This window comes from Chiloscyllium plagiosum, chromosome 10 (assembly GCF_004010195.1).
Source record: "Chiloscyllium plagiosum isolate BGI_BamShark_2017 chromosome 10, ASM401019v2, whole genome shotgun sequence".
Lineage (NCBI taxonomy): Eukaryota > Metazoa > Chordata > Chondrichthyes > Orectolobiformes > Hemiscylliidae > Chiloscyllium > Chiloscyllium plagiosum.
Genome location: NC_057719.1, coordinates 76,536,035 through 76,563,249, shown reverse-complemented (window position 1 = coordinate 76,563,249; position 27,215 = coordinate 76,536,035). Strand labels below are relative to the sequence as shown.

Here is a 27,215-nt window from a genome sequence, read left to right as displayed (position 1 = left end):
TCATAGTTGACCATTGTTTGGATATATCAGTCCAAATGCACCATTCCTTGCCATTCAACATGGTGAAAGGTCTACTTTTCCAAACCTCCAAGTAGCCAATAATACTGTACTAATGGTAAAGACCCGAATGCAAACATGTCGCCATCCTCCCAATGAGAGAGATGTATGTTCCATTAGAGAAGGGTAATGAGGTGGAAGAATATAAAATATTCAACAAATGCAATGACTCAATGTGAACTACTTTCCTTCTTTTCCCCCTCCTCCTTTTCCTCGAATGAAGATGTTTGATCTTGCAGTTCATTGATCACTGAGGACTCAGGTGTCCAAAGATCAATTGAAAAACACAACATCTTGGTTCAACAAAGGTCAATGATTTTCTTTCTCCAATAGGTTGATGATGTGCAGTCTAGATTAGAGTGGTGCTGGAAAAGCACAGCAGGTCAGGCAGCATCCGAGGAGCAGGAAAATTGACGTTTCGGACAAAAGCCCTTAATCAGGAATAGAGGTGCACAATAGATGTGCAGTCTGTTGTACACGTTAGAGTCCTCAACAAGAATAAGCTGTATAAATGTAAGTCAAGTAAGCTGGAATTCAACTGAGTGAGCTGTTCCTACTCTTCCTAATCATTAATATCTGGACAGCTACTGATACCATTGTGTCCTTATAAACCTTAGCACATGGATATTTTGGTATGGACATTATGATAAAATCTGAATTTGTCACTGTACTAATGGGCTTTTCAAAAACTATTTCAAAACACAAATTGAAAATCTTGTACCCTAGCAGTATTTTATTTGTATCCCAATAAGTACAGTTTCTGTTTGGAGCATTACAGTAATTTGTCACTCCAAAGTTGTAGCTGCGCCTTTAAAAGAAAAGACTTTAAGTGAGTATCAGATTCTCATACAAATCAATGTTAAAGTCCGAGTTATGTTCCTTCGGATATTTTATGCCTGGAATAAAAAAGTTAAAATACTTTACCATTCATGAACAGCTGAAATATTTTGCGAGACTCCAGATAACACACATATCACTAACTACAAAGGAAATACAACACAGTTTACCCCGTACAATATTTAAAAATATACCTGTACTTCTAGATTGATCACACTCCATCTAGTGGAAGCCTATAGTGAGTACAGTGAGATATCGAGTCCTTGCACTGACCAACCTCTGTCACTAGATGGACGCCTTCAGTGTGAGTTTAGAACAACAGCCAGAAGGGAATAGTTTCAATGATGAAGATAAAGTAATGGCAGAGGAAGGCAATGTCAGAAGGAAGCTAAGCTGAGGGACATGTTGGGGGGTGGTGGTGGGGATGGTGGTGTGGGGAGTAAAGGCTGAGGTTGGTAATTTTGTGAAGCAAAGTTGACAAGTGGGGGAATGGAGGTGGGAGGGACACGAGGTAGTGGAGATGACATTGTACCAAAATGGCCATTACTTACTCACTCTAAGCCAGACTGATTGCATTCTGTATACAGTGCTGCCAAGAAACTAAGCCAGTCTGCCTGAATATAACAGAGAGAGGGTCAAGGGTGCCTTTATAAGCAATAGCATGGATTGTAGAAAACATACTGACTCAACAGTACCACTGCCCTTTCATTTTATTAAAAATGTGCTTGCTAGCCCCAAGACCAAATGAGCTTACTGATAAGAACAACATGCTGATGCAAGAGAGAGACAGGCAGCCAAATGCTTTTAATTCAATTAATCTCTTCCGCTGTGGCAATTCAATCATTCCCATGAATCAGTGTGCTTACACCAATGTATAGAAAATATCACAAATTATCCAAAGGATGCAGATATGTACATTCCACAAGTACAAAATGCAAACAAAATAATCTACTTATTTTATTCCATCAAGTGTAAATGTATTGTAGTAACAGCTGAATTTATGATTATAGGGCAACTTTACAAAACGGTGATGAAATCTGTCAGAAGTCATTAGTTGTTATTTCCATTTTGAGCCTTTGAAATGACCAAGTTCACCAAATAACTGACTAGCCAACCTTAATCGTTCCATTCCTCGAACTGTCTTGCACTTACTAACACTTGTGAAGGAAGGATATTGCAGTAATGTGAGAGCTTTGAAGATGGTTCGATTCCTGGAAGAGGTCAAATCTGGGCTAAGGAAAATCGACCAGGCGGGAGCCCTATTATTGATTTAAAATAAATATTTACCATTGCAGTTTTACAACTTTATTTTCAAACTGAGTTTATAAGCTTATACCATTTTATATAAGATTAGAAAATGCCACAATGCTGTGAAGTCTTTGCAAGTCTGACACAGGTTTAGATTTATGGTATTTTACAACCCATTCGAGATCACATCTACCTTAGATCAATGGATATGAACATGGCTTCATATTATATTCATCAATGGTCAGAATATATAAAGTATAGACAACATGGTTTTGTAATTTGTCGGAGACAGATTTAATGACAACATAATTTTGCTTTAGGAATGTGGAAAATATAATATTGCTTTAAGTCCATGCATTTTTCTGATGACTACTGTGATCTTTCTAACTCCTAACCAGAATGGTGTGGTCCTCTGGGAGCTGTAAATGGCCAATTATACTGTACTCATGGTAAAGACCTGGAAGCAGTTGTGTTGTCACCCTCTCAATGATTAAGATAGATGTTGCACTAGAGAAGGGTAATGAGATGGAAGGATATAAAATATTCAACAATGTAATGACCCAGAATGACATGAACCTCTGGGGCAGGATAATAGACCATAACGTATCATCTGGTGAGGAAGGTGTGAGATGTCCCTGCTGTCCTTGGGTCAATTGAGGTAATTAATGGCCACTTACTGGCTTCCTCCCACCCTCTTGTAACAATTCTCTGGTGGGTGGAGGAAGGGACCCCATTTGAAGGGTGCCACTTTTCATTTCTTGGACTACAGAGTGAGGAGATCCTTATTTTATAGGTCCCTTGAACCTAATAGAGGCAACACAGTTCTTTCTTACCCCTCCCTCCCCATCTCTGGCTAACTAGCATTGCCGCCACCCCACAGTCCAAACAGTGACCATCCCCGCCGTGGAACTTTGGGACCTGACAGACACTGCATTGGGGCAGGAGGCTTACTCCTGAGTCGCGTGTTCACCGGGAGCACGAGGGTGGTGGCAGGGGCAGGATCTCACTGTCTGCTTAGTGGGCGGAGAAGAGAACCCTGAGGAAATGTTAACGTCAGCGTCACATTTTGTCTGGAGAAAGTGAGGTCTGCAGATGCTGGAGATCAGAGCTGAAAATGTGTTGCTGGAAAAGCGCAGCAAGTCAGGCAGCATCCAGGGAACAGGAGAATCGACGTTTCGGGCATAAGCCCTTCTTCAGGAATGAGATTCCTGAAGAAGGGCTTATGCCCGAAACGTCGATTCTCCTGTTCCCTGGATGCTGCCTGACCTGCTGCGCTTTTCCAGCAACACATTTTCAGCTCAGTCACATTTTGTCTCCCTTGTCGGGCTAGGGGGGGGGGGGGGGGGAATCCATGCCAGGTTTTTGTGTTTCTCTTGTAGGGAATCATATCATGTTTTGCATATGTTGCTTCAGCTTGACCTCCTTCAGATGGATGCAATTTTATTTCTTGTTTTGATCATCTCTAAGCACCTGCATAGCTCGAACAGCTTTCAGATTCCACATCATGAGCAGTCCAGCTGCTGATTTGAGCGTGTGGCTAAATATATCAACCCAGGCAGAAACACAAAATGTCCTTGTAAATAAACTCAGTATCGATTCCAACTGAACTGTGCTTCACAAGTTGAAGCAATAATACCTTAGACCTGCAGATTTGACTGTGATCTTCACTATCGTTTAGACCTTAGAGTACGTGCCTCCCAAAGTACCAAATGAAGGGTTCGAGTCACTAAAAGCAACATCTTGTTTTGGTTTTATTGACCAAGTGAAGGTCAGTAAACTTGATTTAAAATGCGAAACAGTTCTACGAGGTTTTACTTTTAAATGCTCACTCTGCTTTTTCCTCCAGTTTTCACTTTCATTGTTCCCGCTGTCATGAATAAATCTGGTCAAACCCCCCTCCTCGGTTTTGTCGCCAAAATAGGTGCTTCCAGACACCATGCGTGAGGAAAACAGATGTGACCATTTGTTGACATTGTTGCAAACTGAGACAATATCTTACATATGTGGCATGAACAAAGAGAGAGAGAGAGAGCAGGGAGGAGAATGCCAAAACATTGTAAAAGCTCTTACACCAAATGAATTGAAAGACTGTTATATTGCAGCAATGTGAAAATGTACTGACTCAACAGAACCACTGCCCTTTCATTTTAGTAAAAATGTGCTAGCTCGCCCCCACGACCGAATGAGTTTACTGATAAGAACCACATGCTGATGCAAGAGAGAGAGAGAGACAGGCAGCTGAGTGCTTTTAATTCAATTAATCTCTTCCGCTGTGGCAAAAATTGGTTTCAACACTCTTTTCTCCCTTTTTACTTTCTATGTAGCTAATGGATATCTGTCGTAGTTGGACTAAATGGTTTCTTTGTTTATCGTCTGTGTTTTGGCTGAGGCAGCAGTTTTTGTAAAAAGCAATCAGTGTCGCCCTAAAACTGATGTTCTCTCGCATGGAACATTTTTTCTTTAAGAATTCCCACTCTGTCAGAACACGGGTAGCCATGTGTTTGTTGCCTGCCATGGAGTTTCTGTACCTCGATTTAAATTCCACAGAGAAAGGACTGAGATTTCCTTCTGTCTGCTAGCCAGTATGTGTCAGGGTCAAGGTGATTCCTGCTGTCCAAGAGCAAACTGCACAACTCCAGTCTTAAACTGGCCAATTTAATGGCAGCCAGAAGACTGGTGGGACCTAGGAAAAAGCGTACCATGTTTTTTTTTCCCTTCGAAACTGTCCTGAAATGCTGCATCTGAGCAGAGTAATGGAGCTGTACGTTACAAAGTGTTCTGACCCACTCGGTCAACTTCATGACCAAAATCCGCTGACCTGGCCGAGAAACAGCAAACCTTAAACTTCCTTCCTTTTAAATGTCACCATTTCTCCTCTCTTCCACGTTTGGGCACTCGCTCATGTTTGGGTAATGGTTCAAAGGCACAGATACCAGTCCGCTTTCTCAAACAAAATAATTCTATTTTCTGTGATCTCAATCAAGTAGATTCTCAACGTTCCTAGGAATCAGGTCTGAGCCCAAATCTGTGCTAAAAGGACGTGGATGTGCTTTATATGCCAAAGGCCAATGCGAAGACTGCACATCCCTGGTCACGATGGGTAATTTAGTATGGCCAATCCAGCTAACTTGCACGTTTCTGGACTGGGGGAGAAAACACACACAGAGATGGGGAGATTGTGCAAACTCCATGCAGCCTTCCACCTGAGGGTGGAATCAATCCAGAGTCTCTGTCGCTGTGAGGCAGCAGTGCTAACCACTGAGGCCAGCGCACTGTCAGTAACTACAATCTGAGATAAGTATGCCAACTTAAACCATTAAAGGAAAGCAAGACCCTCCAGATTTGAATGATTGATCTGTAGCCACGCACACAAAGCCTTAGAGAGAAGGCACGTCCCAGTTCAAGACTACAAGGTACCCCACAGCTATGGTCAACACCATCACCCACTTTTTCACAGTAACATCTAACATCTCTTCACGATTAGTGAGATAGTAATAAGGGATGCCAGGGTCTATGAATCCCGAAAGCAAATGAATCCCATTCCTCACTGCCAGTTTGGGTGCAAATGATGTAAAAGGTGACAGAGTCAGCTCTGTTACGTACAGCACACCAAGAACAAATCAGACTCTGCCAGATCACGATACTACATGAACTGCTGCTTTTAGGTTTTGCCTGTTAACTCAGACAGACTGAATTAATGCTCAATTTTCACTTGGGTATTATATATTGATATGGCATAAGTCCATTTCTATTAAGATATAACCAAATTCTTTCTGTTTTCAGTACGGCCAATTTCAGAGGCCAAATGTACTAAGTGAAGATCTGTGTGAAAATTCTGAGTGTCAATTTTTGGATGGTCTAATGGACTGCATTTTCCAGCACTTTTCTTCCCGGAGAGGAGAGCTGTCAGTGGAAAAAGCTTACTGTAGAGCTGGGTTTTGTCTAGCAATCACTTAGTTTGTGAACTCAATGCTGAAAATAGAAGTCTTCAGATCTTATCATACTTTCTATGCTGTGTAAGCCAGCTTATGCAAATACCTTAAGACAGTCTCATACTTGTTAAATCAAAGAGTAATTAATTGCTGTGCAACCAGAGACAGGAGCTCCCATCACCAGCATGTTCAAGTAAATTTACCTTTTCCATTCAATCATGGCTGAAGAATGACTGAGCAAATATACCTTAGAAACATTTCCAACAATTGCCCTATGCCTGCCAGTTTAAACAAAATCAGTTAAGGATTTGGGAATTAAGCTTTGCTCTACTTTTAAAAATGAGACCTTAATCAACTACCCTTAGACTCGGGGTTTGTGATGTTACTGAAGTAGTCAGTTATCATTGGCTGAGCTATCATTTCAAGCCCATTCCCCATTGCCCTCAAGAAACTAACAGTGAGACAACCTCTTGAATTACTATGGTCTATGTGGAGTGATTATGCCCAAGGTGCTGTGGGAAGGGGACTTCCAGGATTTTGACACTGAAGGAGCAGCAATAATTTTCCAAGTCAGGATGATGTATGACTTGGAGGGGAACTTTCAAGAGGTAGTGGTCCTAAGCGTCAGCCTCCCTTGTCCTCCTGCATTGTAGAGATCACAGGTTTATGAAGTATTAGTGAAGGACTCTTGGTGATGAGTGCTGATAAGGCCATTAGATTTTTATCAATTAAGGAGCTAACCATTGTTAGAGTTAAATGAATCTTAAAACAAAATAAACAGCCTAAATTATTCCCTCTCCTGTGAACATCCAAGGGCCATTCAGTCCCTTGAATTTGCTCAGTCATTCAATAAGGTTATAGCTGATTTGATTGGGGCTTCAATTCCACATTTCCATCCACCCCAATAATGGTTGCCTTACTTGTTAGTCAACTATCTCTCTACATCGGTCTTAAAAATAGTCAATGACCCTACCTAGACTGCTGTAAAGGGAAGAGATTTACTTCAATGAGAGAAAACATTTCTCCTCAGCAAGACATTTTATCAAATTGTTTAGACATCAATATCTCCTGCTAAAGGCAGTGTCCAAGAGCACACCAGTCTTTTTGAACATCTCTGAGTGACTCCTAAATTGATACTCTAACTCCTTTAAGTCTTGGACAAATTTGATCATGCACTGGAGGCAAAACTAACTTAAATTAGGATACATATTTCTAACACATGCAGTAGCTCAGAAACATTGAGGCTGTGCTAAGATCAGGAGTTCACATGAGATGACTTGACCATGTCCTTCACTAATCACATGCTACGATTAATCTCCTACAGTCCTTTGTGGTAACAAAAAAATGTTGTTCTATGACATAAGCTATAGCTACAACAGAGCATAGGAAGACAGCAAGTCAGATGAGCTCTCCAAATCAGCCCATTTCCAATCACTAAAGCCCCAGGTAGATACATAGGAGATGGTGCAACTTGGGACAATTCAGAATAAATAAAAAAACCATACACTTAAGTTTAAATTATCACACTGTCTTGTTTTCCCATGATGTAAAACTAATATTTATGGTTACGTCAAATTTGTATCTACAGCCTGGCCACTATATGGAGGACTGGCCTGGTTGAAAATCAATAAGGCATCATGAAGAACAAATAGTTGGAACCATCAGACCTCTGGAAATTTTCAAAACTGGAAAAAAAAATGAAAATATTCAATACTTAATTTATTTGCTCCGAGGTCATTAATGAATAGTTGAGTTGAAGAGGTGCAGGTCCAATCCCTTGCCTATGTGATTTTGTCAACTCCAGCACTGACTTTGAGAGTTTGGAGTTAGACAGGGAAAAATTGGCAATATGATATGATCTCCCAATGGTTATCTATATAATGCCAGATGGTTACTTTTGCTGCAGATGAGCCTAATCCTGCTTTCACCCAACTGTCACCAACCTACAGTAAATTAGCTTCTAACACTAAAAATAAGGGAGTTGGATTAGCTTAACTCAGTAAAAAGGTGGATTTTTGTCTGGGGAAAGGAGTCGCTCATGTTGAGGTGGCTGCCACATGGCTTTAATGCGCTAGCATTAGAAGGCAAAGTTTTCTCTTTCAGCATGTGATCTCAGTACAGAAAAGGTCTTAAAATTAACTGCAATGCAGTACCTAACCTAGCTATTGGCTAGAAGCAGCATAAACTGAGTTCGGATCTGTTGGAAATCTGTTCTCTGCCCTCAAGGTACAGCCACAAGACGTGGGGCCATTATTTTAGTCAGCTTCTCTCAATTTCTGCTTTTAGTGCTCTCTCACTTTCTGTCTCTCCCAGAAGCTGAGAAAAGTGCCCGGGTGACCATTCTTCATTCAACTACTCCTCCAGATTTGATGTGCCAGGCTGGTTCTTGGGCAAAGAACCATACAGGACTGGCAAAGAACAATATGGCACAGAAATAGGCCATTTGACTCTCTAAGCCTGCTTGATACATTTTGCTCTTTCATACTAAAAGCGTCTTCACTTACAGGATCTGTATCCATCTATTCTCTTCCTATTCATGTGTTCGTCCAGATGCTTCTTGAATGCTGCTATTGTGTCTGCTTCCACCACCTCCTCTGGCAGTGCAGTCCAGGCACTCACCACCGATTGTGTGAAAAACTTGCCTCGAAAATCTCTTTTAAACATCCCTCCCCTCACGTACTTTGAACCTGTGTTTCACCCTAGGGAAAAGCTTCATATTTTTCACTCTATCCATGCCATTCACAATCTTACAAGTACTATCCAATCACCCCTCAACCTCCTGTCTTCCAGTGAAAACAAACCCAGTCTACCAACCTTTCTTCATAGCTAAAATCCCCCGTATCAGGTAACATCCTGGTAAACCTTTTCTGTACCCTCTCCAAAACATCCACATCCATCTGGTAGCGTGGTGACCAGAACTGTATGCAATATATGAGGAAAGACTGGGCTTCTACTCACTGGAATTTAGAATTGGATGGGGATTGGGGAATAACTCCAAAACATATAAAATACTGATGGGGCTGGGCAAGCTAGATGAGGGAAGAATGTTCCCGATTTTGGGGAAGTCCAGAATTAGGGGTCACAGACTAAGAATAAGGGGTCAACCATTCAGGACTGAGATGAGGACGAATTTTTTCAACTCCGAGTTGTGAACCTGTGGAATTCTCTACCATAGAAAGCTGTTGGGGTCAGTTTATTAGATATATTCAAGAGGGAGCTGGATGGAGCCCTCGCAGGAGTGGGATACTGAAATTGCACGCTTAGCCATGATCATGTTGAATGGTGGTGCAGGTTCGAAGGGCCGAATGGCCTATTCCTGCACCTATTTTCTATGTATTGAGTAAATCGAGCAAGTGTGATGTAGCTATTAGCTCCACCTCTCACTTTACCTGCGCCACACTTTTATGTACTTTGGGATTTGTAACCTATCCTTGAGTCAGAATTAAGTGCTTTGAAATTTTGCTTCCAAATTGAAATTGAAACTAACCAGGAAATAGCAAAAGATGTGGAAAGATCTGGTCTATCAGTAACAGCTAATACCGTGGCTTTAGCATAGCAAAGTAAATTAACAAGAGACCATTTCTCAATATATACAATGGGCACTGAGATTCCCTCAAGCAGAATTATACAGAGTTATAGCAGATCAGAGCAATTACTTTGACTCAAGACATCCCCCAATTTTTGTAAGTGTGGGGGAACAAATAAACATTATATGCTTCAATCTGTTGTATTGAATAAATGGATTTGTGACCTAATTCATTGTTGAAAAGCAAACCTTGTCACCAGTGGTAATGATAAATCACTCGGAATTAGCTGAGCCGCACTTAGTGATTATTTTTCAGAAGTTGTTATCGAGTCTGACAGCAGAGGAAGCTGCATCAACATAGCCACATCTGAACTTACTGAAATGTTCCCAGCTGATGACTGTATCAGTATTGATGTAATTTAGCTCCCTCACAATTTGTCAAATTCAATAATTTCTCCAAGCAGTTCCTTCAACAAAGCCTACATCTGTTTACTTAAACTATATACTGATAACTTACTGATTTCTTAGAAGAGAGAGAATGCTCATAATTATATTTAAAAGAAAAAGGGCATACTGTAGGAAAGTGGTACCTTGACATTTCAATTTTTTGTCAGGTGTGTATGTTGGTTCAAGACATTAGTGGCCCAAGGCAGCACTAAAGGAGTGCTGTATCATTAGTGGGATGTCCTTTAGATGAGGCATTAAGCTAAAGTTCAATTAGATCAACAAACTCAGTGTCCTCCAAGATTCCTCCCTCAATTAGCCCATCCAAATGATCGATTAACCAGTCTCTTATTTTGGGATCTCAATGTCCACCTTCATCCCCTACACAACATGATTAAAATCATGCCATTGCACTAGCTAACTTGAAACCAGGTAGAAATATCATGAGCTTTCGTGCAGTCGTAGTGTCCTTAACTCTGAGCCACGCCTCAAAATGACTAATACTGAGATTACTCAGGCATATCACCTAATCTAGCATAACAATTTTAAAAAACACCACAAATGGAATGCAGCATCACTGGGTAGGCAAACATCCATTACCCATCCCTAACTGACCTGGAGGTGGTAGTAGTGAGCTGCCTTCTTGAACCATTGCTGCCCTGGGGCTCTAGCGACACCCACTGTACCCCTCAAAAGTGAGCTCCAAGATTTTGATCCAGCTACACTTAAGGAATAGCAATGTGTTTCCAAGTCAAGATGGTTCGTGGCTTGGACGGAAATTTGCAGGTTCCTATATTTTGGCTGCCCTTGTTCTTCCAGATGATAAAACCTCTGGGTTTGGAAGATATGTCCGAGGACCCTTGGACAATTGCCGCAATGTACCTTGGAGATAATACATTCTGTAGCCAATAGTACTGGTGGTGAGGGAGTGATTGTGGAAGGTGTTAGAAGAAGTGTCAATCAAGCCAACTGCTTTGTTGTGATAGTGTTGAGACTCTTGGAGTTAGATTAGATTACTTACAGTGTGGAAACAGGCCCTTCGGCCCAACAAGTCCACACCGACCCGCCAAAGCGCAACCCACCCAGACCCATTGCCCTACATTTACCCTTTCACCTAACACTACGGGCAATTTAGCATACCCTGTACATTTTTGGACTGTGGGAGGAAACCGGAGCACCCGGAGGAAACCCCATGCAGAGACGGGGGGAATGTGCAAACTCCACACCGTCAGTCACTTGAGGCAGGAATTGAACCTGGGTCTCTGGCACTGTGAGGCAGCAGTACTAACCACCGTGCCATCGTGCCGCCCACTAATAGAGAACTGCACCTATCCAGGCAAGTGAAGTATATATCACAGTTCTAAAACATGCCTCGCAGATAGTGGACTGACACTGTAGGGAGTCAAGAAGTGAATTACTTACTGCAGGATTCCTCGCCTCTGGCTTTCTCTTGTAGCTACAATATTTATTTGGCTGGTTTAGTTCAGTCTCTGGTCAATGATAACCCTCAGAGTGTTGACCATGAAAGATTCAGTGATGGTAATGCCAATGAACATCACAAGACGATGATTAAATTCTGTCATTGGTGATGTGTTACTTGCCACTTATCAGTCCAAGCCTGTATACTGTACAGATCTTGCATGTGGACACTGATTCAGAATTTAAGCAGTTGTCGATGATGCTGAGCACGGAGCAGACATCAGTGAACATCCCATTTCTTTTCTTTTGATCGAAAGAAGGTCATTCTTAAATCAGCTGAAGATGGTTGAGTTTAGGACACTATCATGGGGAACCCCTACAGTGATGCCCTGGGGCTGAGATGATTGACCTCCAGCAAACACAACCATCTTCCTTTGTGCCAGACATGATCCAACTATAGTTTTTCCCTGATACCCATCAGCTACAGTTTTGCTAAGGCTCTTCGATTCCACACTCAGTCAAATGTAGCCTTCATGTCAATGGCAATCACTCTCACCTAGTTTCTGAAAATTCAGCTGTTTTGTCCATGTTTGGACCAAGGCTGTAATGATATCAGCCCAAGTGGAATACAAACTGAGCATCAGTGAACACGTTATTTCTTTGCAAGGGCCATTTGATGGCACTGTCAATCCCTTCCATCACTTTGCTGATGATGGAGAGTAGACTGATAAGGATGGGGTTGTCCTGCTTTTGTGCACAAGGCAAACCTGGGCATTCTTCCAGATTGTTGGGTAGATGTGTCGTTTGATGTATAAATTTTCCAAATACCTTGCTCTAATATTTCCCTCTAATAACACATGCTCATTGTATCAATTGGAGAAAACAAATTTATAAATATTTGAAATTAGAGGGGAATGGCTTTAATACCCAGCTGCTCTGGTACCACACACAATATTATCTTTTATTTTTCAGATGTTCACTGTGCAGTTCCAACGCTTTCTTATCCTATAACACATTCTTTTACTCTTCCATGCACTGTCTTAAGATATTGCTTGCACTGTTCACAACATAGGCTAATAAGAGCTGAATCCATTATTTAATTATTTGAAAATTGACAAGTGCAGCATTTGCCCTGGCACTTGTAATTTTATTAATGAGTAGTTCAGCTTCCACTCTCTTTTGCAATGTGCCTGTTAGAATAGAGACCGTCTCCTAGTAAATCATTTAAACAACTGTTCAAAGTCAATGACTTATTAATGAAATTGTGAGTACTGACTAACACGTAAAGTCTCACAACCAGCAGATACATATTAACACCCTCAGGTCTCAAGATATTCAAAGTCTACTGTGTTAGAACACACATCTATGTTTTCTGTGCAGTTGCTAATGGACTCTATCACCATGGAAACAAATGGCTATCAGTGAGACCTAAAAACATCCATCTTCTTTTCTAGTTAAAAAATAATACATTTCTCTCTCTTCCATTGCTCCAGCTACCAAGTGCACGTTTCTGTCTTAATTGTTTAATATCGCCACTAAAATAATGGATAGAAAAGCTCTAGACAAGTGCATTATGCATTTTGCACACTGCAACATAATCTCAGGGTAATTGCAAACAATTATTGTGCTCTTCTTCCACTTTGTTTTGCCAATGCACTTAGCATGCTCAACACTTGTGTTATATACCACTTCAATAAAAGTATTTTTTTTAATTTAAAGCATGTTTATCAAAATTGATAATAGTTATAGATACTTGTTCCCTCACTGTACAGGTACTTCTTAAAATCTGAATATAATAATTCACGTGTATTATTCTAAATAGGTTCTACGAGCAACAACTCTCAACCTTCCCTTCAAATTGCTAAAACTTTAATGAGTAAAGGCTAAATGGCAGTGCAAATATACAGGACTGCTTTCTGCTCAAATGTTTTGGATGCTGTCCATCAAATCAATTGTTTGATGATAATCTCCCTTGGCCAGTTTTCAATCAGGAGATCTGGAGTTGGCCATTTTGAGAGATTGCTGTGGTGTCATTGCAAACTTACTTCTCTCCCCATCCACGGAGAGTGGTAAACTACTCCCACTTTCAGTTTCTCTGTAAACTTCTGTTAACAGTCATTTAAAAAAAAAAGAAGAACTTTTTAAACACGTTACCTTCCTCAACAAGCGATGCAATTTTTAAAAAAAATGTTCCTAACAAAGCTTGCCGAAATTCTTGTAATGACGTCACAGCCTCAAGATCTTTTCCCAATCCGTTTCTGGCTACACAAAATGCCAAACTTCAAATGGCCTCTGGCTCTGCAGTTCCTCAGCTGGGGAACCGGAGCTCGTCTCATGCAGGCAAGCTTCCAATCCAGAGAATAAAGTTTAATGGTGAAACAAAGCCCACCAGTCACCGCAGCAGTTGTCCTCTCCTACCCCTGCAGTATCGAATGCCTTTAAAGTGCTTCTTTCTCCCTCTGCGAGCATCTGCTGAGCTTCATCTCTGTCAGTTGGATGTATCTGATGACATTTGTATCTGCATTTAAACAAGGACAGAAAAAGAATAAAGTTGAGCCACTTGACACACGTAAATTCATTCACTGTTGTATCTTGGATTAGGAAGTTTCACCAACCGTCCCCAACATCCCCTCCTTGGGTAGTGTGAGTGATATTGTCCATACAAAGAAAATTAAAGCAGTGAGTTGAGAGAGAAAGATTTATAGCTGACTTTCTGGTAGAGTCTGCCACCTTCCCTCTATCTTGGTGCCAATCTGAGTGCTTCTGTTATCACCCTGACTGAGATCGCCCACCTCAGGGCTCATACCCTCCTCTCACTCCTTTCTTATCCTGGCATTTACATCACACAGTCAAAAAGTGCAACCCTGGATCTGGAAAAGTGTGGATCTGGAAAAGTACAGCCAGTCAGGCAGCATCCGAGGAGTAGGAGAGTCGACGTTTCGGGCATAAGTCCTTCCTCAGGTACCTTCCTCGGATGCTGTGCTTTTCCAGATCCACACTTTTCGACTCTGACTCTCCAGCATCTGCAATCTTCATTTTCTCCTAAATTATACCACACTGGCTAGTTCAAAACCCACAAGGTCATCACTGTGTTTCAAGGATAGTCTTTCACAGCAACGATAGGGGTGGGGATACCACACGTCATCCTTCCTCAGTCTTACTTTGATCCTGTGATTTCAATGCATTTAAATAAAGGTGAACAAGGGAGGCCTAAGGGACACAAATAAATTGGAGTTGCCATCTCCTTTACTAGTGGTAGGGAATCTTCAGTGAGAACGAATTGAAGGAATGTACCTCGAAACAAGGAGAGAACATAAGAAATAGATGCAGGAGCAGTCTATTTGGTGCCTCAGAGCCTGCTATCTCCCCAACTGCACTCCTATTCTATTAGATCATGGTTCATATGCCCTAAGCCTCAACTCCTCTTTTGTGTCATAGCCCTCCACATTGAGATTTGAAAAATCTATCTTCCTCCTCTTGAAATACTGTCAGTGAATCCACTTCCACAATTCTCTGGGATGGAGGATTCCAGATTTCATTATCCTCTAGGAAAATAAATTCCTATCCATCTCAGTTTTCAATGAATGAGCTCTTATTCTATAGTTATGCTTCCTGGCTGATCAGCCTTCCTCCTAGTGGAAATACCTTCTCAACATCCAACCCGTCAAGCCCCCTCAGTCATGCATGTTTCTGTAAGATCACTCCTCAATCTTCTATGACTCAGAAGCTATTTCTCTCACACCTCAGTCTTTGAGCCACTCATTTGCCATTGGCAGGCATTGAGATTTCAGAGGTAGCAGGGGGATCTAGAAATGGTAAAGAATTAGTTACCGATGTGCTTATAAACAGGGAAGTGTCTCAAATTTGCCGGGTCAGTTTTTTGGTGACTGCTTCCAATGCTATGAGCTGATGTGAAATGCAATGAATGCTCTCAGGAAATTTGAATTGTATCAGTGGATGTGGACTGTGAATATTTTTCCCTATAACATTATTTAAAAGGCTAATCAACACTTGCATTATATACAGTCCTTAACATACCAAAAAATCTCAAGGTGTTTAATAGGAGTGCCATCCATCTCAAATCAACAATACCCCAGGTCACAAACACACAGACCATGCAACTTGGACCTACAACTTCCAGAGACTGTCTGCCTTCACACCCTCTGCTTCACAATACAGACTTTTAGATGTCTTTGACATGTCCTGCAGGAAGGTCTTCAGGCAGCATAGGGGAGACATACGTACATTCGCAGACTACTTTTCACTAGCTCAGGATAATGTTCCAAATTTGGAACTGGACAGACCATCTGGCATTAATCTAGGCACCAGAAAACACAATGGTAGAAACAGTCCTGCAAAGCCCTCCTCACTAACATTTGGGGGCTAGTGTCAAAATTGGGACAGCTATTTCAGAGCCTAAGCAACAGCCTGACATAATCATGCTTACCAAATCACAGGCAATGTCCCAGACACCACAATCACCATCCATGCCCTATCCCACTGGCAGGACAAACCCAGCAGAGGTAGCGGCACTGTGGTATACAATTGGGAGGGAGTTGCCCTGGGAGTCCTCAACATTTACTCAAGATCCCATTAAGTTTCATGGCAGCAGGTAAACATGGACAAAGAAACCTCCTGTTGATTGCCATGTACTACCCTCCCTCGGCTGATGGAACAGCACTGCTCCACATTGAAGAACATTTGGAGGAAACACAAAGGGTAGCAAGGTCGCAAAATATACTCTAGGTGGAGGATTTCAATGTTAATGACCAAAAGTGGCTGGGCAACAGTATTACTGATCGAGCTCATTCCTCTAAAGGACTGAGTCTACAGCAGGCGATGAGGGAACCAACAAGAAGGAAAAACATACTTGACCTTGTCCTTAACAGTCGCCAGCTGTAGATTTCCTCTGTTCATGACAGTATCAGTAAGAGTGACCACATCCAGTCATTGTGGAGACAAAGTCTCACCTTCGCATTGGGAATATCCTCCATCATGTTGTAGGATGCTATTACTGAGCTAAATGGAACAGAATTTGAACAGTTCTAGCAACTCAATATTTGGTATCCATGACGTGTTGTGGGCCATGAATGGCAGCAGAATTGTACTCCAGCCCAACCTGTCACCTAATGGCCCGGTACACCCCCCCCCCACTCAACTGTTACCATCAACCCTGGTTCAATGGAGAATGCAGGAGGGCATGCTAGGAACAGCACCACGTAAACTTAAAAATGAGGTGTCAACCTGGTGAAGCTTCCAGACAGGACTGCCTGCATGCCAAACAGCATAAGCAATAAGTGATATACAGAGCTAAGCAATCCCACAACAAATAGATCAAACTAAGCTCTGTAGTCCTGCCACATCTAGTCGTGAATGATGGTGGACAATTAAACAACTCACTGGAGGAGGAGGCTCCACAAATACCTCATTCCATTCCATGTTGGAAGAGCTCAATACACCAATGCAAAAGATAAGGCTGAAGCATTCGCAGCAAACTACAGCTAGAAATGCCAAGTGGATGATCCATTGTGCTTTCATTCAGTGCTCCTCAGCATTAGAGATACCAATCTTCAACCAGTTTGATTCATTCCAGGTGATATCAAGAAATGGTTGGATGCAGTGGATACTGCAAAGGCTATAGGCCCATAACATACCAACAATATTACTGATAAGTCTTGTGCTCCAGAACCTGATGCTCCCATAGGAGAAAGTGAGGTCTGCAGATGCTGGAAATCAGAGCTGAAAATGTGTTGCTGGAAAAGCGCAGCAGGTCAGTCAGCATCCAAGGAGCAGGAGAATCGACGTTTTGGGCACGAGCATGAATTCCTGAAGAAGGGCTCATGCCCGAAACGTCGATTCTCCTGCTCCTTGGATGCTGATGCTCCCCTGGCCAAGCTCTTCCTGGATAGTTACAATATTGGCATCGGCCTGACAATGTGGAAAATTGCCGAGTATGTCCAGTACACAAAGATAAATCCAACCAGCTAATTACTATTCATCAACCAGCTAATTACCATTGGCCATCAGGGAAGTGACGGAAGGACAGTGCTGTCAAGCAGTACCTACGGCTTTTGCCCGAAACGTCGATTTTCCTGCTCCTCAGATGCGGCCTGACCTGCTGTGCTTTTCCAGCACCACGCTGATCTAAACTCTGGTTTCCAGCATCTGCAGTCCTCACTTTTGCCCTGCTCAGTAATAACCTGCTGAGTGATGCCCAGTTTGGGTCTGCCAGGGCCATTTAGATCCTGACCTCATTACAGCCTTAGTTCAAATATAGACAAAGGAGCTGAATTCCAGAGGTGAGGGGAGACCCACAGCCCTTGACATCAAGGAGCCCTAGCAAAACTGGAATCAATGGGTATCGGGGCAAACTCTCCACATCATCTCCGCAGGAGTTCCTCAGGACAGTGTCATAGGCCAAACTAGCATCAGTTGCTTCAATGACCTTGCCTTCATCATAAGGTCAGAAATGGGGCTGTTTGTCAATGATTGCATAATGTTCCGCACCATTCATGACTCCTCAGATACTGAAACAGTCCATATTCGAATGCAATAAGATCTGGACAATATCCAGTTTTGGGCTGACAAATGGCAAGTAATATTCCCATAAGACAAATGCCAGGCAATGACCATCTCTAATGAGAGAGAATCTAACCGTTACCCTTCCACAGTCAATGATATTACCATCACTGAATCCTCACGATCAACATTCTGGGGTTTACCAGTGACTAGAAACTCCACTAAATATGACACATCAACACAGGGCTACAAGAGCAGTCAGGGGCTAGGAATACTGCACTGCTCCTTCACTGTCACTGGGTCAAAATCCTGGAATTCCTCCATAAGGGCATTGTGGGTCAATCCACAGCACATGGACTGCAGCATTTCAAAAAGTCAGGTCACCTTCACCTTCTCAGGGGCAACTAGGGATGGGTAATTATGCTGGCCAGTCAGCAATACCCAGGTCTCAAATGAATAAAAAAAAGTAGCTAGATGCCAATGAAGTTTTCACATGACTGCAGTCAGACTTGAGCCACAGCCTTGCAACTCAGAGTTGAAAGGCTCACAAATGAGTGACACCCAACACTTGTAGAGGGGAATGTCACCACAGCATGTAAGTTTCACATTAGCAGATCTCCTTAAGCCAATCCAGAGAGTTACATCCATTCAAATTGACTGCAGTGCAGGTGATCAGTGTTGTGCTGACAAGACTCACCCTGTGGGATAGAGATATAAACTAAATAGAACAAACAGCTTACATTGAAAGGTCTGCTTTGTTAAATCAACCAACTGATGCCTGTAGAGAGTTGGCTACCTATTCACCTGACAGGGAGACTCTATTTTCTTCACTAATGGAATGGCCTGGCTTTTTTTGACATTTCTTGACTGGAGACCAGATATCCAACATTTATAGCACAGTCAAAACCAATCTATAAAAACAATTGCAACAACCATCTTCATGAAGGGTGATAACTGCAGTGATAGCTCCTTCAACAGGTGCTCTTTCTTTCATTCTCGTCATAACAGGAAGTCACAGAAAGCATTTGAAAATTCCAAATAATGGCAGAGTAGGAAGAGGGGAGAAAATAAGGAAACAAACTCAAACTCAGGAAGCACAGGAAAGATAACTGAAAGAGAGTCTGTCAAAGGCCATTACTTATCCATGTACCCCATGTGCCAGATGGGAATTGCAGTGGGCTCCAGTGCTCAGTACGTTTCAAATGAAAACTGCATATACAGTTGCCAATGCTATGTCTGCCACTGCCTGACACATTCACCTTGGCACAGAGACTCCTGCTTGCCTGTGTTAACCTTCTCTTTAGTTTGGATTCTGCTCCTTTCTTCCACAAAAGGTAGGCCGGTTTTAAGAGTGGGAGAAAGTAGGATATGGATGGCCTGCCAACTCTTGCAGGAGCAGGGTCAAAACCATTTGATGTTTCTGGTTTGAACTCTGAGCATCAACCCCAAGTTATCAATCACTGGCTAGAATGTATTCCAGCAGAGTGTCCCAGTCATGTGTTATTCCCCCACCCCAAAAGATAAATCTTTAAACCTGGGAGACTCCAGATAAATGAAGGAGGACTGAATTTCCAAATGGTTGGAGTGCTAGTGTCTACTCCCACCTCATGCACCAAATAATTTCAGTGAAGTTCTACCACAGCTCATTACGTTTAATCGTATGGATTTATAGGCATTTTCATGCCAAGTCCTATCGACTGCTATGAAATTGTGAGCCAGGCCAGGAAAAAGGAATAGGAGCATAGAAATGTAGAAACTGGAGCTGACTATTCAGCCTCTCGAGCTAGTCAATTTTAACCTACTGCGCAGTCCTCACTTTCTCCTAGAAGATTTTAACCTACTGCACAGTCCTCACTTTCTCCTAGAAGATTTTAACCCACTGCGCAGTCCTCACTTTCTCCTAGAAGATTTTAGCCTACTGCACAGTCCTCACTTTCTCCTAGAAGATTTTAACCTACTGCACAGTCCTCACTTTCTCCTAGAAGATTTTAACCTACTGCGCAGTCCTCACTTTCTCCTCTCGAGCTAGTCATGCCATTTAGCGAAATCAAAGTTGATCTGGAACTTAAATCCATTTCACTAATACTATGTGATAACAAAAGTACCAGCCAATCTGGCATCAATTGCCATTTGTGGCAAGAAAATTCCAAACTTCTACCACCAGTTGCATATAAAAGTGTTGACCAATTTCACTCCAAAAAAGCCCTGCTTGAATCTTTTGACTATTACTCTCCAGTCTTAAGATTCTCTAACCTCATATATATCCTTTAGCATTAGCTAACAATTTCTCTAAAGGGGTTATGTGTGTTCTGAAGTCCACACGAAAAACATCCCAAGACCATCCCTTTTTTTGTTACTGCAGTCACGTCTTCAAAAAAGTATAATCGTGTTCATCAGGCTTGACCTCCATCTTTCGAATAAAAGAGATCAATTAAAGATGTTACTGATCAGCTGAAAATTTAAGTTGTTCCATCATCTCTAACTATTGTCTCTAATAATTCCCTAAAAGATAATGAGCTAACCGCCCCAAAATTCCTCTCTCAAGCATTTCTTAGCAAATAGAGCGGCATTTTCAATTTTCCATCCTCCTGAAATGGTTCAAAATTGACAGAAAGCTGGAGATAATAAGCAGGGCATCTGTTAGGTTCTCACCTAGTTCATTTAAAATCCTGAGCTAGAAACCATTCAGTCCTGGAGACTTGTCACTCCTTCGCACTATTATTTTCTTCATTACTGTTAGTTTGCTCATATTAATTTTGATGAGTCCCATTGCTTGATTCATAATTAGCTTCCTTGGAATTTTCAGAATGTTGACCTCCACTTTTGTTAGAAATACTAATACTAAACATTCATTCACCATTTCCCAAAGGCATTGGGATCCTTCATTCTAATACATCTGTTGGTTACATGTACATTCTATACATATGTTACTTTTATCACTGGGTAGTAAAGGCCAGGTGACTCACACACAGCATCTGACTGCTGGTAGACTTGTTTCGGTGGGTATTTAATTTGTCCCTGATCAATCACTACCCCAAAGTGCGGTGGATGCTGGGACGGTGAGTAAATTTAAGGAGGAAATAGACAGATGTTTAATTGGTAATGGGTTGAAGGGATATGGAGAGAAGGCAGGAAAATAGGGGTGAAGATCATATCAGCCATGATTGAATAGTGGAGCAGACTTGATGGGCTGAATGGCCTAATTCTGCTCCTATATCTAATGAAATTATGAAATCAAATGCATCATTTGGAAATTTGAGAGAAATGAGTCGAACCCGAGAACTGCAATAGACAGCAGCTTTAAATAAGGTGCCTATTCCCATTTACAATTCATTTGTCTTACTTGGACCACAGTACAAGACTAAACAGAGACTAGTTTTGATATTAGATTGGAGCAAATGAAGCATAGTCCCTGGTGCCTGACAAACGCATATCCATTCAACAGAAAACAGTTGAAGCGAGAAGGCCTGTTGAATCTATTGCATGTGAGTGGTCACCCATCGACCTGACCAGTCTTCACCATGCCCTCCTTCATGAACTCACTCACTCAGCCTTCAGTCATGCACGCACAGGGGCTACGGAAGTGCAGCTGACTCAGTGAGACTCCTGAAAAGTAGGACTCATCTGTGGTAAGAGATGTTAAAGGAGCTGAGAGAGTGGTGATACTGGCCAGGGAGAGACCAGAAATGACCAGGCAGCGAGGAAGAAAGCGAGAGGGACCCCAAGCCACAGCAGGACCTAAAGACAATTGTGCGAGGCTCAGGACAGGGGACAAGAGAGAGAAAGATAGAAAGAGAGTCTAGAGGCCTAGCAGCACCGTGGAGGATCAAAAGTTTGATTTGTGCCTTTTTTTGTGTTCTTGATATAACAAGATACAGGCCACAAGATACAGGAACTGTTCAACAAATGGCATCAATTGTTGTAACTGGTCACCAACCACAATCGGTAACTGTTACACCTCGGTGGTTAATGCTGTTCCTTTCCCTTCCGGCCATTCCCATACTGCAGTAACTGGGTGACAATGTGTGCCTGAGCAATGCTATAGAGAGAAAGGAAGTGCTCAATCAAGCTTGTCTGAACAAAAAAAAACTGAATTATTTGACAAACAGCTTTCCTGCAGATGAAAAGAAAAGGCGAATCCGGGATTTCTGAACTTGCATTCATCAGCCGGTAAACAGTCACAAATTCAAACATTACAATTGTATTTTTAGGATTAAGGATTCACCAAGTTGTGAAGCCACTTAAGGACAGAAGTAGTTAGTGGTAACATTGTGTGTTATTCTCACAGATGATGACGACAGTAAACTGTTTTCAAAGCCTTCTGTTGGGGCTCCTGAGCTGTAATAGTTTCTAGTTAACGTATTGGGTTGTCCCAAGCTAGAGTGACAAAGGTAAGGTATTAAGTGGCAATTAGCTCAGTTGCCTGGATGATTGGTTTGCAAAGCAGTGTGTTGCCAACAGCATGGGTTCAATCCCCTCACCAGTGGAGGTTACATTCTCAACCTTTTCGCCCTCGTCTGAGGTATAGTGGCCCTCAGGTGAAACTACCACCAGTCATCTCTCTCCATTGAGGGAGGAATCCTATGGTCTGATAAGACTATGGCAACTTGATTAAAAGGTAATCAACAAAACTGTGGCAGCTCAGACAATAGGTTAGTTCATGAGAGAGATTGATAAATTTCTACTTACTAGTGGCATCAAGGAATATTGGGAAAGGACGTAAGTATGGCTTTGAGGTAGATAATCAGTTGTAGTCTAGAATGATGTGAAATGGAACAGATTCAAGGGGATTATTGCTCCCTCCTACATGCTTCATCAAGGTTGAAGTGTCAAGGGTGCTCTCGCAAATTTTCCTCCTTCCTGAGTAGAATCAGTAGTGTGACCTTCAAAACCATCTCTGTTGAGATCAGCTGAAGCAAGCACAGTCAAGGACTTAAACCTGAGCTTTCCTAGTCTACGTGGAGTTTGATAAGTTCACAATGTTAATGGGACAAACATTGTTTTCTTTTTATGGGGGGTGGACACGCGGACAAGTTGGGTCTGGTGTGGGAGGTTCAATTTTTGTGATTTCGTGAAAGGTTTGGTTGCCAAAAGGGATCGTGGGATCAGGGCCATGAGGTGGAAGGGTGTGCATGTGCACGTAATGTCGGATCCTGGGAGGATGCTTGGAGATGGGTGGGAAATTAGAGGAGTTAGGGATTGGAGCCTGGATGGAGGGTGTCATACACTTTATGGAGGCTTCAGGAACTGGTGGAGGAAGGGGTGTGTGGATATTGAGATCAGAACCCTTCAGAGGGGACGTGGAGATCTGGTGCAGGGTGAGAGGGCGGGGTGAAATTGGAGTCTCATTGAGAAGATCGAAAGAATTGGGGATGAAGTAGCTTCTGAATGCAGCAAGTCCAGCTACACTGGATTCACCAGCTCACTGGAAAGCCACATACCTTCAGAATCAGCAGACTTGAACTCACTTCAACCAGTGGAATTCCTGGCCAGAACAAAAAGTATGAAATGATTAATATATTCCCGATAGCCTCATTCTTTTATTTAAAATTGCCAATTAGCTGACCTCCTGGGCATGGAGTTAGTGGTTTGCTTTCCCCATATAGCCTTTCGTAAAATCAGAGTGGAGTGGAGGAGGGTCAAGATTAAGATTGTTAACACTAACTTCTCAACCAACCCAAATGTTCCCTGATACATATATATAAACTAGTTATTGTGTGTATAAGCAAGCTTGTCACAAAGGGTGGAATTGAAACTAAAAGATGCAGCGTGGCTTCACTAACTCGTGCTGGGTTTGGATTGACTAAAGATAAATAACAAAAGGTATTAAAATTGAGAAGATTGATCGACTGTCAAGGATCAATTGTAATTTCACGCACTTATTTGTTCTATCCTACGTACAGCATTGGCCCAACTCCTGCACCTCTTAAAGACACTTTCATAAAGTTGAGAGTTTCTGTAGATAAACATTGAACACAATTACAATTAAACAACATTTAGAACAGTTTGTTTCCAGTTGAAGTTATCAATCGTATGTTCCTTGGTCTAGACTCCAGAAACAATTAGATGAGTAACCAAAAAGTCATTAAATTTAAACACCTGAAGGATAAATATTAACTTTGAGAAATGACTGTGTTTGGAAACCTACTGATTATTCAAAATATTCCACTGAGATTTGGTGTATTGAACAGTGCTGGCTTGGTCACAGAACTATATTATCTTAATAGCAAATTCAGAGTACCTGTGATAGGCTGATGAAACTCTAGATACCCATCAGTTCCCTCGATATTGTGTAAAATTGCTCAGAACAATCAAAGATAACATATTTTCTTGTACTGAAAAGAATTGATTTCAACTGTTCCAATCTACCTCTGCTATGTTACCCAGTGGAAGTAAAGACTGCTGAACTGTTCCATGGTCTTAAAGCTGCACAATTAATCATCAGTTGTTCCTAGCTACCCAGCTTTACATTCTAAAACATCTGTCCACAGCCAGCTGGGAAATAGATGCCTGATGTGGTGCTTGTTCCAGTGTTATTATGAAGGAACAATGGTGCTCTTAACCTTCACTACCTGATCATTTGTTACCATGGTATCACACCAAGAATTGTGAAGCTCAGGATACACGTTAGATTCATCAATGATGTGTAAAATTAGTCAGAAAGATCAGAAATAACGCTTTCTTGTCACAAAATGGGTTGATTTCAATTGTCTCAATCTATTTGCATTAGAGAGATTTCCTCCCTGTTCACCCTCTCACTACTTTAGAATTACAGAATTGCCTGTGAAATTGGCAGCCACAAAAAGTGATGGAGACCAAAACATTGTTCTTAGAGCGATGGGTTATGGGGAAAAAGCAGACCAGGGTACTGAGTTAGATCATCAGCCATGATCATAGAGAATGATGGAGCAGGCTCAAAGAGGGGCCAAACAGCCTACTCCTGCTTTTATTTTCTGTGTTTCAATGCTGAAGAGCAGAAGGAGGCTTTTCAGTTCACCATGTCTGTGTAGAGCAACTTGTCTAGTGCTACTCCCTCCCCTGCACTCTCCACAACCCTGTACATTCCTACTTATCAGATAATAATCCAACTCCCCCTTGTATGTCATGGCTTGAACCGGTCTTCACTACATTCCAAGGCAGCATATGCCAGACTTTCACCTTTTTAAATCAAAAACCTTCACTGGACTCAAACTTCCTTTGTCTCTATTTTAAAATGCCGCTTCTAAATATGACAATTATATATTGTACACCTTTCACCACCAACTGGTAAAAGTCACATCCATGCTTGATCTAAGGGAGGCACAGACTTGTGCACCAGTTTTCACACAATAAGACAGATAAGACAACACTATTCAAAGGCAACAGCCCTCCAGCAATCGGTTAAAGCAAGCATGTGATATGTTAGATTCTTAACCCAGAGCTTCATATGAAACAGAGAGTGCACATTTTTCTCTCTTTTTTGGAAAACAAATGCTGTTCATTTTGAGCGTCAATCAAAATGATGAAGATACTTAACTGTGTATATATCCCCTCACACATAAAATATGCTCTTTAACTCCCGCCGTTTTACAAAGTAGGAAATAGCTCACCTGTTGGTTCTCGGTTTCTTGCTTCCTTCAGATAATGTAATGCTTTATCATAATCTCCAAGGTGATAATAAGCCACACCAGAGCGATACAGGGCCTTGAAATTGTCTCCTTCTTTCTTCAGGACTTTGAGGCAGTATTCCTTTACTCGTTCATAGTTCACCAGTTCAGCTTGTAGCAAGCAAGCTTTGGAGAAAAAAACACAAAGAGAAAGAAGAAGCATAAAGGGATCAGTTATTAGAATTCTTCAAGCATGCTGGAGCACGAACACAAAAAATAATGAAATTTGTAACAAGGAACTGCACATATTACGGTGATTCTGGCACACCTAGGATTGTTTAGTACCGGATAAATGCAAGGGGAAGTTCCATTACGGTGAAAGAGAACACACATCAATCAAGGTCATCCTCATCAAACTAGGTAACTTACAAACGACTAATGTATTTTTCATTCAATTTCATTACTATTTACAGAATAGGGACGGCACGATGGTTCAGTGGTTAGCACTGCTACCACACAGCACCAGGGTCCAAGGTTCAATTCCAGCCTTGGGTGACTGTGTGGAGTTTGCACATTCTCCCCGTGTCTGCGTGGGTTTCCTCCGGGTGCTCCGGTTTCCTCCAACAATCCAAAGATGTGCAGGTCAGGTGGATTGGCCGTGCCAAATTGCCCATAGTCTTAGGTGCATTAGTCAGAAGGAAATGGGTCTGGGTAAGTTACTCTTTAGAGGGTCGGTGTGGACTGGTTGAGCCAAAGGGCCTGTTTCCACACTGTAGGGAATCTAATTTACTCAGCTTACTGGTATTTTTCACTTTTTTTAAAAAAAGAGAGCAATGTGATATGCAAAGTAGCATGTCTTTTAAAAGTTGTTTTATTAGAATTTTACAGGAATCCATACAATGTGGAAACAGGCCATTCGGCCCAACTAGCACATACCAATCCTCTGAAGAGCATCATACACAGATCCAACCCCCTACCCTATATTTCCTATGGTTAGCACATCTAATCTACACATCCCTGGACACTACAGGGCAATTTCCCATAGCCAATTCAATTAACCTGCACATCTTTGGACTGTGGGAGGAAACCCACACAGACAGAGAGAAAATGTGCAAACTTCATAGAGGCAGTCACTCAAGGCTGGAATCAAACTCAGATTCCTGGTGCTAAGAGGCAGCAGTGCTAACCACTGAGCCACCAGGGTGGCATGGGTAAAGCAGGAATGTCACTGAACTAGCAATTCAGAACTTCAAGCCAGTGCTTTGGGGTCAGGAGTTCAAATCATGGCAGGTGCTGGGATTTGTATTCAATAACAATCTGGATAGTGAGTTGGCCTAATGGCAACCATATACCTTTTTCTTGACTGTTGTAAAAGCCCACCTCATTCACGAAATGTCCTTGAGGAAAGGAAATCTACCATCCCATCTGGTCTGACCTACAAATGACTCCAGACCAGATGGGATGGTAAAGTTCCTTCCCAACCAATGTGATTGACTCTAAACCTCCCTCTAGGAAATTAGGCATGGGTAAATGCAGGCTTACCAAGTAATGCTCTCAGGCCAAGAACAATTTGACGTTTAAAAGGCTGAACAAAGAACAGCAATTTCTATTCTACGCTCGCTCTCTCTCCATCAGGTACCACACCCT

At 42.0% G+C, this 27,215-nt stretch overlaps 1 protein-coding gene across 1 annotated transcript in view; it reads right to left on the bottom strand.

The window, feature by feature from the left end:
- Positions 1 to 11,318: 11,318 nt before the first annotated feature.
- LOC122553797 (tetratricopeptide repeat protein 9A) overlaps positions 11,319 to 27,215 on the bottom strand; it is a 69,200-nt gene continuing 53,303 nt past the window's right edge. The window contains exons 2-3 of the mRNA XM_043698134.1: positions 25,572 to 25,754; positions 11,319 to 13,981 (exon numbers count right to left, since the gene is read on the bottom strand). Of these exons, the coding sequence (XP_043554069.1) occupies positions 13,902 to 13,981; positions 25,572 to 25,754 (263 nt within the window). The 3' untranslated portion in view covers positions 11,319 to 13,901. The remainder of the gene's footprint in view (positions 13,982 to 25,571; positions 25,755 to 27,215) is intronic.